We start from the raw sequence: 11,813 nt of genomic DNA on the forward strand, positions 1-11,813 counted from the left end.
GCCAGGCTGCTATGGAAGGTGAGGGAGAAGATGGCTGGGGCCCTAGCATAAATACTTAATAATTCACGAGCCACATGACTGGAGGATAGTTAACGTGATTTCAAGAATCCAACATGAACAAACCAAGTAATTACATACAGTTAGTCTGATGTCAGTGGGAGGGAAATTAAATTAAACAATTCCGGCAGAAAAGATTAAACCAACACCTGGACAGGCAGGGATTGATCAAGGATGGTCAACATCGATTTGCTGGGAGTAAAATCCTGCCTGAATAATTCATTTGAGTATTTTTTGAAAAAGAGTGACTAAATATATTAAACGAAAATCAAAGCACAGATGTTAGAAATTCAAAACAAACCAGGAATTCAGGTCTGGCAGCATCTTTGGAGAAAAAGCAGAAACAACAACTCGGGTCCAGAATCCCTCCTTTACACCCTGGTTCTGGTGGAGGGTTGTTTATGAGATTGGAAGCCTGTACCAGCAGTGTACCACACTGAGATCCTGAGTGATTATTTTATATGGGCATGAACATGAACTTCCTACATAAAAATGTATAAAGTAAATTTGTGAATTTGCAAATGACAAGAATGTTGACAGTGAGGGTGATCTCAGGCTATGGTCTGAATTTAAGCAGGTAATACACTGAGCAGAATGTTGGCAGATGGCATTTAATCCTGGTCAGTGAGAGAAAGTGTAAGGAGGGAAGGTCATACACAATGAACGACAGGTCTCTCGGGAGTACTGAAGAACAAAGAGACCTTGGTGTACAAATCCATAGGTCTCTGAAGGTGTCAAATTAGGGAGATACAGTGGCAAAGCCGATACCAGAACGCTTACCTTCATAAACCAGGTGCAGAACGTAGGTGTAAGGAAGTCTAGTTGCAATGTAGAGAGTATTGGTTAGGTACAGTTCTAATTACCATAGAATTTAGAACAGTGCACCACAGAAATGGGCCCTTTGGCCCATGACGTTGCATGGAAAATTATGCCAAATTAAGCTATTCCCTTCTACCTATCCTTGGTCTATTTCCCTCCATTCTTTGCATATTCATGTGCTTATCTAAAAATACCTTAAATGCCCTTACCATAGCTAGTTCCACTATCACCACCCCTGCTAGTGTGTTGCAGACTCGTACCATTCTGTGCAAAACCTTGCCCCTCATTTCCTTTAGACTCCCCTACAACACCACCACCTCCCCCCCCCCACCTCATTCTAAATGTATGCCCCCTTGTATACAAGGTCCTTGGTATTCAACTCTTGGGGAAAAAAGATTCTGACCATCAACCCTATCTGTGCATCTCAATTTTATAAACTTCGGTCAAGTCTCATCTCAGCTTCCGCTGCTCCAGAGAAAACAACAAGATTTTCTAGCCCATACCCTCTAATCCGGCATCATGGTAAACCTCTTCTGCACCCTCTCCAAAGCCTTTACATCCTTCCTGTAATACGGTGACCAGAACTGAATGTAAATACTCCCAATGTGGCCTAACCAAAGTCTAATTAAGCTGCAACATGCCATCCTGACTCTTGTACTCAATTCTCTGAGCAAGCATGCTGTACCTGTTCTTTACTTATGTGGCCACTTTCAGAGAGCTATGGACTTGAACCTAAAGATCTCTCTGTATAGCGCTGCTGTTCAGGGTCTTGCCATTAACTGTAAACTTTTCCTTATCATTTGATCTCCCAATCACATTTACCCAGATTAAACTCCACCTGCCATTTCTCCTCCTATATCTGCAACTGATCAATATCCCATTATATCCTTTCACAACTATCTATACTATCCACAACTCCACCAATCTTTGTATCACCTGCAAACATACAAACCCACCCATCTACATTTTTCATCCCAGTCATTAATATATATCACAAACAGCCAGGGTCCCAGTAGAGAACCCTATGGAACACCACGAGTTACAGACCTCCAGCTAGGAAAATACCCTCCCACCAACATTTTCTGCCTTCAATTGGCAAGCCAATTCAGAATCCAAGCAGCCAATTCACCATGGATCCCATGCATCTTAATCTTCCGGATAAACTTGGTGAAAGCCTTGCTATAAACCATGTATAGAACATCCACTGCTCTACCGTCATCGTTCACCTTGGTCACCTCCTCAAAAAATTCAAATCAAGTTTATAAGACATGACATGACATGACCTTATCTGCATCCAGTCTGTACCTAATTAGGCCATGCTTTTCCAATGAGCATAAATCCTATCCCTCAGAATTCTCTCCAACAGCTTCCCAACCACTCATGAGAGACACAGAGGAACAACATTAGCCATACATCGGAAGCATGTGATTGCACCAGAGGGGGTGCAGAGGAGAGTCAACAGGATGTTGCCAAGGATGGAAAGTCTCAGTTATGGAGGAGCAGAAGAGGATCTGATGGAGGTATACAAAATTATGAGCCATAGATTGGTAGACCATAGTGTCAGAGTCGTACAGCACAGAAACAGATGACAATTGTCCCCATATGGCAGACATGACTAGAGACCAGAAGGCAGAAGATTACAGCAAGTAGTGGCTTAGAGGGGTAAGTAAAAATTCTTTCACCCAGTGCGTCGTAGATATTTGGAACTTTTGCCAGAGAAGGTGGTGGAAGCAATACTCTCGCGACATTTAAGCAGCATCTGGACAAGCTTTTAAAATGCCAGTACAGAGTAGACTATGCACCAAATGAAGATAAATAGGATTAGCATAGTTTGTTAGTTGACAGTACATTGGACTGAAGGGCGTGTATCTATGCTATACAACGATGATTGATTTGCAGCCCAAGATTCCAAATCTTCTTGGGAAATTTAGAATCAAATATAACCAAAGATCACAAGCATTTGAAGCATGGTGTCAGTTTTGGTGAATTTAATCCAAAGTTTAGCTCCAGGTCAGAATGCACTGAAACATTCTTGGTCAGGCAAACTTCACTGTTACACTTAGCATGAAACTCCAGACTTTTCAGGCAGATTTTTTTTTTTTAAATCCACTATCTGCCCAGAGAGTTCAGCCATCAATTGGGACAGAGAAAAGTAAAAAGTAAAATGAGTCAGATTGTGCAAATGTAAAAATAGACACTGAGCAGTCCAATCCAATATCACTTGGAATTTCTTCAGAACAGTGTTTCTTAAATCATGCTCCATCATGAGCAACTGAAAGGTAGCCAGGGTCAGCTTATTCAGATGACCAGTTTATTAAAAAAAGGACAGAACAGCCATATATGCAGAGAATACTCAAGTGAGCTCCCTGGCTGATGAAAGGCAGTGATCTCAATTACAGTCTATCCTCAAAATCCAAATCAGAAAGCAGAAGAATTAGGAAAATCAGAATGATGAGGAACATAGGACCAGAAAATTAGTGGTTGAGAAAGGACACCAAAACAAAAACAAAATTTAATAGTTGGACATTTGTGTGCAGTTATGACAATCCAACTGCACGTGAAACTTCAATACAAAGATTATACCAGGCTGCTCACTCATTTATAGGTAGCAAGAAGCATTTCCCTTCCCCATTCTCACCAACACTGCCCCCTGCCCCCTCCCCAAACACACCAAACACTCCCCCATCTGACCACACATTATTCATTTGATGCAATCTCATGCACTACACCTTCCAAATGCAGGGGGTAAATTTTAAAGCCAGACAATTGGAATTAGCTTCCCAATTTCACCCATGCATCAAATCCCAAAAAAACATATGATCATACAAGGAAACATGACCAACTCTCTTAAAAGGCAGAAGACATACTCATGTCACACCAGCAGCAGCCTGAAGTACAATCCAATGTTTCAGAATTAAAGAATGTGCGGCTGCCAAATTTCTATTTACATATACTTACTTGCTGAGATCGGTGCAACATTTGGCAAGAAGATATTTGCACTGAGGGGTAGTACAGCTATGTGTTTTCAAAAGCCTATAGGCTTTGTATGCCTTCCCTGAGCGATAATAACATGTTGCCAAGAGAAACAGAGCCTCTTCTGAACGCACTGCAGAACAAAATAAAGTAGCTTTTAGAGACTTGTAACTCTTAATTTCTCAATTCAAGTAAATCATTCATGAGACCAAATGAAGATAGGTGAGAGACATCAAGTTTTAGTTAAAAAATTCAAAATTCTGAACCGCTTCCATTGCTAAAATGTTAAAATCCCTGTAATATTCTGATAAGAATTGGAGAAAACCAACATCTAAAATTTACTTTGAATACACAAAAGCATGTAACCTATCTCCACATTCAGAGCTTCTCATAAATCAAATTTCGTTCCGGTATAAATATGCTGCTTAAAACACAAAGTCAGGTGTTTAAACATATTTAATACCATTTTAAAATGTTCATTTCAAAAGTATCCTCTCAACATCGGACTAGAGTTGTGTGCCAGAGAAACGGGGTGCAGTTAAGTTTCATTATTTGAAATACATCGACAATAAAATGGTTTTCCTATTAATTTGCCATTTCATCATCAGATTGATGATTTAGTGAATTCAAAAATCACACCATACCATTGTTGAATTTCAATTCATAACTCCTGAATTGCCAGGCCAAGGCCAGAACACATACGGATTCACAAAAATACTACTGCAACAAAAATACACGTCAAAGAAATACTTCCCTCAATTATTTATTCTCACATTTGGCAATATCAAGGGTTTGATTTTGGGAAAAGGAGATAATTAAACAATGTCACTAGCAGCATTTAAATGGGATTAGATTAGATTAGATTACTTACAGTGTGGAAACAGGCCCTTCAGCCCAACCAGTCCACACCGACCCGCCGAAGCGCAACCCACCCAGACCCATTCCCCTACATTTACTCCTGCACCTAACACTACGGGCAATTTAGCATGGCCAATTCACCTGATCTGCACATTTTTGGACTGTGGGAGGAAACTGGAGCACCCGGAGGAAACCCAAGCAGGCACGGGGAGAATGTGCAAACTCCACACAGTCAGTCGCCTGAGGCGGGAATTGAACCCGGTCTCTGGCGCTGTGAGGCAACAGTGCTAACCACTGTGCCACCGTGCCGTCCACTGTGCCCCTGTGATGTTGCACAGCTCAGCTCACAATAATCATTACATTGTAACATTCATAAAAAGGGTTAATTTCAACACTAAAAAAGTTGTGCATACAAAGCTGTGTCACTAATTTGATGGATTTCAAAATGTTAAGGAATGACCTTCACCCAGTATACAATGCCATAGAAGCCTTCAAAATTACTTTTGACAGGATGCATCAACCTAGTATGCAAGTGAATAAGACTGCCTTTGATATCAACATTCACTTTGTCAAAGGGTCCCATAAGGACCCTGAGCAAAACTGCAAACAGTGAGTTGGGCTAAGAAGAAGGGCTCATGCCCGAAACGTCGATTCTCCTGCTCCTTGGATGCTGCCTGACCTGCTGCGTTTTTCCAGCAACACATTTTCAGCTCCGATCTCCAGCATCTGCAATGCTCACTTTCTCCTGGTAATGTTAAGGGAGATGGCTACAGTTTTAAAGTCAGAGTCAGAGTTCTACAACATGAAGACAACAGGTCCTTTAGCCTAAATTAGTCCACGTCGACCAAACTGTCCACCCATTTCCCTGCACTTGGCCCATATCCTTCCAAACCTTCCCTATCCACGAATTGACCCAAATACCTTTTAACATGTTGTTAATGTATCCACCTCAATCACTTCCACAGCAGCTCATTCTGTATGCGTACGACCCTCTCTGTATAAAATGTTGCCCCTCAGCTTCCCTTTTAGTTTCTCCCCTCTAATTTTAAACCCTCGTCGTCAATTCCCCAACCCTGGGAAAAAGTTTGTGCGCATTCACTCTATCCATTCCTCTCATGATCTTATACATCCCTACAAAGGTCCCCTCTCGGTCTCCTACATTCTAAGAGAAAAAAAGTTCTAGCTTGTCCAACCTCTCCTTATAACTCAGGCCATGAAGTCCTGGCAACATCCTTGTAAATTTCTTCTGCATTCTTTCCAGTTTAATAACATCCTTCTTACAGCAAGGTGACCAAAAGTGAACACAATACTCCAAGTGCGGCCTCACCAACGTCTTATGCAACTGCAATGTAACTTCCCAACTTCTATACTCAATGCCCTGACTGATGAAGGTCAAAAGCCATCTTCTCTGCCCTGTTCACCTGTGTGTGACTCCACTTTCAGAGAACCATGCACCTAACTCCAAGATCCCTTTGTTCCACTACACTCAAGCGCCTGCCATTTACCATGAAATGCCAACCTTGATTTGATTTTCCAAACTTATCTATATTAGACTCCATTTGCTATTTCTCGACCCACTTTCCCAGCTGATCAAAGTCCTGCTACAATTTGAGAACCTTCTTCATGGTCTATGATACCACCTATTTCAGTGTCACCAAACTTACTAATCATGCCTTCTACATTCTCATCCAAAACATTGACAGCAATGGGCTCAGTGCCTACCCTGAGGCACTCCACTCGTCACAGGCCTCTAGTCTGACAAGCATCCTTCCATTACCCTTTGCTTCCTGCCATCTAGCCAATTTTGGATCTAATTTGCCAGGTCCCCCTGCATTCCATGTGATCTAACCTTCCAGAGCAACCTACCACGTGGAACCTTAAAGGCCTGACTGAAACCCATATGCATTACATCTACCACCCTGGCCTTATCAACCTTCCTCGTCACTTCAAAGAGCTCTACCAAGTTTGAGAGGCATGATCTCCCACTCTCAAAGCGTAGCAGGTAAGGCAGCATCTGAGGAGCAGGACAGTCAATGTCGACTCGCCCTTTCCTCAGATGCTGCCTGACCTGCTGTGCTTTTCCAGCACACTTTTTGACTCTGATTTCCAGCATCTGCAGGCTACACTTTCTCCTGCTCCTAGTCAAACCCTGTCTTTCCAAGTGCACCTATATTTTATCGCTCAGAATCTTCTCCAGTAACTTACCCATCACAGATGTTAAGCTTACGCATCTACAGTTACCAGGTTTTTCTTTGCAGCTCTTCTTGCATAATGGTAACAGTCGTTACCCTCCAGTCTTCCGGGTCCTCAGCAATGGCTAGCAACGATACAAAAATGTCAGCCAGGGTGCCTGCAATTTTTTCGCTAGCCTCTTGCATTGTTCTTGGATATATCTGGTCAGGATCAGGAGATCCATACATTCTAATACATTCAAACCCTCCTCTACTGTGATATGGACTATCCCCAAGATATGACCATTAACTTCCCCAAATTCCCAAGTCTTCATGTCTTGCTCCATGGTAAACACAAGAGAAATATTCATAGAGAACCTCGCACATCTCCTGTGGTTCTACACGTGCATGTTTACTTTGGTCCTTGAGGGGTCCCATTCTCTCTCCAGTTATTCTTTTTAACATCCTCTTTAGGATTCACTCTCATGTTCTCAACCAAGGCTATCATGTGCCCCCTTTTCGCCCTTCTGATTCCCATCTTCAGTAAACTCTTGGAATCCCTGTATACTTCTAGGGACTCCCTTGATTCCAGTTGCAGATATCTGAATCACACATTCTCCTTTGTTCTGATCAAAGCCTCAGTAGCTCTTGTCATCTAGGAGCCCCCAGTCAATCATCCCAGTTGCAGGAGTAGGCCATTCAAGCCATCGAGACTCCTTTGCCATTCAGTATGACCATGGCTCATTACAACTCAATACCTTGCTCACACTTCATCCCGATCTAACCCCTTCTTGAAAATGTTTTGGCCTCAACCATTTTCGGTGGCAAAGAATTCCACAAATTCACCACTGTCTGAGCGAAGAATGCGCTCCTCGTCTCAGTCCTCAGATGCATAATGTTCAGCAGCATTTGAGACAGCTTCGATAGCGAACAGGTGTGGCCCAAGGTTCAATTTGGGGTAAATTACTGCTTTTGCAGACAGATCTTGATGTTTGGTTAAACTGAGTTTGAGACTAGAAAATGTTGTTGAACTGGGCAAGATACTGTGCTGAATATTCACATATCCTCAAAAGGCAAAGCTTTAAAATACTGGTCGAGTGAACAATCTGGGTGTTCCAGTACAGATATCAGTAAAATCACTTTGTACTATTGCCAAATGAGGTGCATTCATAGGAGAACTAATTACAAGACACGATATTCTCTTCTTGTACCAGGTAGTGGTCAGGCCTCAGATTAAAGTCAAGTTTTGGTCCCTTTACATTGAGGCTGTGGGCTTATTCTCAGTATGAAGTGTCTCAACCATCAACATTAGCAATGCTATCTGGAACACTTGGCATTGAAGTAGATCGGATTGAAGTTGATCAGATGATAATGAAAAGAGATTGTTTTCCAATTGATGGTTTGTTCCAAATCTGAAGGTTCAAATTTGAAGCCAAGACCAAATCCAGGTTCGATCTTACAAAGTGGTTCCTTTCTGAAAGAACTGTGTTTCTTTGAACAGGTTTCCAGTTGATGCTGAGGACATAAATTGTCTAATTTCCTTCAAGTGAGCACTAGGTATGTTCACTGCTAGTGAGAAACATAACTTGCAAGGAGATAGAAAATACTTCACACCATTATCAGGAGTAGCGTGATCTCTGAGACTAGCTCAGTGGATTGGGAGAGCAACAGAGCAGTGTCAAAGGAGAATATTTCCATGAAAGCAAAGAACCTTTCAGAAGTGGAGAAATTGCGACATGTATTCAAAAGCAGACAAGAACAAATACTTCGAAACCATCTTGCAATACACAGTACCACACTGCACCTTCACCTGTGCATTATTTGAATCAGCCACTTCCTTCTCCAGCTGCCAAGAAAGGTTCTTGGATTCAGTGTGTAATAGTAAGCGAAAGCATGTTTCAATTAAGTGACTTGTTAATTCAACACTGATGGATAGATAGAAATCGTGCAGTTCCACTCAACAACTTAGTTCTTACATACCTTCAGCGTACAGTCTTTCTGCGAGGAAGACAGCATCTCGATAAGCATAGTGGTTAAGTGCATGCCAAATAGCAGCCTGTTGATAAAGACAAACAATTGTTACAAAGATGCGTTATAGTTAATATTCCTAGAGTACTTGAAATAAATTCATTTTTCACAATCTGAAAAAAACTCTAGTAGGCATACCTGGCGTAGTTACTTTATAAAAATTAGCTGCTTGTAAATTACATCTCTTGTGGTAACTGCTTGCTTTGCTGTAGATCCCTGCTGGGGCTGTTTTTAACAGTTATTGGGTTGGTGGGATGCTTGTTTTTTTATGCTGGAAACAAGCTACCCAGCTGATCGCTCGTTTCAGAAAAGAAAACACTCTTGTGGAGCTCAGCTCTTTTGACAGAATGCTTGAAGAAAAGTTTGTATTTCTTGCAACAGTTCAGAGCCAACTATTTATGAAATCATGACTTGACCATCCAAGCCAGAATATTACAGCAAAAGATAACCAAACAACAATGATTTAAGCTAAAAGACAATATTTGCAGAGGAAATATTTGCTTTTTTCCACTCATTTTCTCAGACTATGCATATGCTATAAGGATATTTAATGGGATAACAGACAATAATATACATCTTTATTATGTTAAATAATTTCAGCATTGAAGAAATTATATTTTAATGATAAACAATCATTTATTTAAGAAACCTGCAGATCTTGATGTCTGAAACTTGACAAAGTTAAAAGACAAACCAGTCAAGTTAGTAACTGGAAAGTCTTTAATGTTGTAATCCATGGAGAAATTGGGCAAAAAGAATTATACAATCTTCCAGTCTCCATTGTACACAGGCTTAATCAATCTTGCAGAGATGGCACTGACACACTTTGCAGCAGGTTCAGACGAATGGATGCTACCACTGCACCAAAGTAGCACTGGAACACAATTAGCATTGATAATCTAAAAAAATGACTTGTCTAAATTATGATTTGAGAAGCAGTTAGAAGTCAAAAATCAATGCACCTAAAATTGAATCAAGAGCAAGGGGAGATAGGCGGGGAATTGAGGCTCATGAGGCAAAGGGCCATGATAGAAGTCATCAACAAGTTAAGTAACAATGCCAGAATTGCGCCAACATTAAAAATTTGGAGACTGCAGAAGAGAAGCAAAAAGAGTTCTAGCTTTGAGTAAATGGGTAAAAGTCAGACCTCCACTTCTTATCAAGGTCCAACATCAAAACATAGCACAACTTAAAAAGCAGGTGGTGGTGGAAAGTAGCACAGGAAAATCAGACAACTTACCAAGAGCCACGTGTGGATTCTTCGGCAGAGTGAAGATCATATACAACCCAAGCACCAATGGGCTGACCACACAGAGTGTAGCTCCTCAAGGTCAGAAAGATAACTCAGCATTCATTTGAAGGATCACTACAAAGTTGTCCTCAACCAAGATTCAGTCCCTAGTTTGAACATCCTTGGTCAAATTCAACAGCAGGATACCTGTCATCATATCTGCATCAACTCCCAGTGGCACCTCTCAGAGTAACAATGAAGATGCCATCCAAAAGAAAAAGACACAGCGAACCCAATCTTCACACCGCAGCACATCACAGCACAGTGATGTGGGGGAAGATGAAGGGAGGGAGGAGAAATGGAGTGTTCTCCTTGAATTTGGAAGCCTGCACAAATTGATCATTCTCCCCTTGCTGCCTCAAATCCCGAATGACAGACCCAATGATTGAAGACATTTGCAACTGGGAATAGCAAGGTTGGGTCTTGGAACCAACACTTGCTTCCATCTTCCTCACCCAACACTCCACCCTATTTCAATGAAGTTTCTTGCCGGATTGAAATTTCTCCAGAAGAAGAATGGGAAACTGAAAACCTTGTTTCAGAACAAAAAGCATGGCTAATTGCCATCAAGTTGCAATGAACAGATAACGCTACCTGTGTGCACACTCAGAGAGAAAGCTCCAAATTATCATGAGATTCAAAGTTTGTGCGAAGATTTGTAGCTCGGGTGCTCGTTGTTGTGGTTCTGTTCGCCGAGCTGGAAGTTTTTGTTGCAAACGTTTCGTCCCCTGGCTAGACGACATCATCAGTGCTTGGGAGCCTCCTGCGAAGCGCTTCTTTGATGTTTCCTCCGGTGTTTATAGTGGTCTGTCCCTGCCGCTTCCGGTTGTCAGTTTCAGCTGTCCGCTGTCGTGGTTGGTATATTGGGTCCAGGTCGATGTGTTTGTTGAGATATCATGAGATTTCTGCGCGAAAGACTCTGCATGACCAAGGTCCTCAGTATTCATCCATCACTGACCTGCTTGTAACCACCTTGCATTAGGTTGCGTGCTTATTATTATCTAAGTCCAAAGATGTGCACATCAGGTGAATTGGCCATGCTAAATTGCCCGTAGTGTTAGGTAAGGGGTAAATGTAGGGGTATGGGGTGGGTTACGCTTCGGCGGGTCGGTGTGGACTTGTTGGGCCGAAGGGCCTGTTTCCACACTGTAAGTAATCTAATCTAATCTAATGTAAATAATCTAATCTATTCACAGATTCCCAACAGTGCAGACAGAGGCTGCTTAGCCCATTGAGTGCACACCAACCTTCCATTGAGCATCCCATCCTATCCCTGTAACCCCACATTTACCTCAGGAAACCCACCTAGTCTGGATATCCTTGGACGCTACTGGGCAATTTCATTTGGGCAAACCACCAATCCAACAAATTTTCAGACTGTGGGAAGAAACCACAGAACCTGGAGAAACCCACATAAACATGGGGAGATTGTGCCAATACCACACAGACAGTCGCCCCAGGTTGGAATTGAACCTCAACCCCTGGTGCTATGAGGCAGCGGTGCTAACCGCAGGAATTAACTGAGAAATACAAGGGATAAATAAAAGTCAGGAGTAATTTGTGGGCGGCACGGTGGCACAGTGGTTAGCACTGCTGCCTCACAGCGCCAGAGACCC

At 42.1% G+C, this 11,813-nt stretch overlaps 1 protein-coding gene across 1 annotated transcript in view; it reads right to left on the bottom strand.

Moving 5' to 3' along the window:
* The window catches only part of cdc27 (cell division cycle 27), a 148,018-nt gene that overhangs the window by 89,188 nt on the left and 47,017 nt on the right, over window positions 1-11,813 (bottom strand). The window contains exons 2-3 of the mRNA XM_043675341.1: window positions 8,859-8,934; window positions 3,835-3,982 (exon numbers count right to left, since the gene is read on the bottom strand). Coding sequence (XP_043531276.1) covers window positions 3,835-3,982; window positions 8,859-8,934 — 224 coding nt within the window. The remainder of the gene's footprint in view (window positions 1-3,834; window positions 3,983-8,858; window positions 8,935-11,813) is intronic.

Source organism: Chiloscyllium plagiosum, chromosome 33 (assembly GCF_004010195.1).
Source record: "Chiloscyllium plagiosum isolate BGI_BamShark_2017 chromosome 33, ASM401019v2, whole genome shotgun sequence".
Classification (NCBI taxonomy): Eukaryota; Metazoa; Chordata; class Chondrichthyes; order Orectolobiformes; family Hemiscylliidae; genus Chiloscyllium; species Chiloscyllium plagiosum.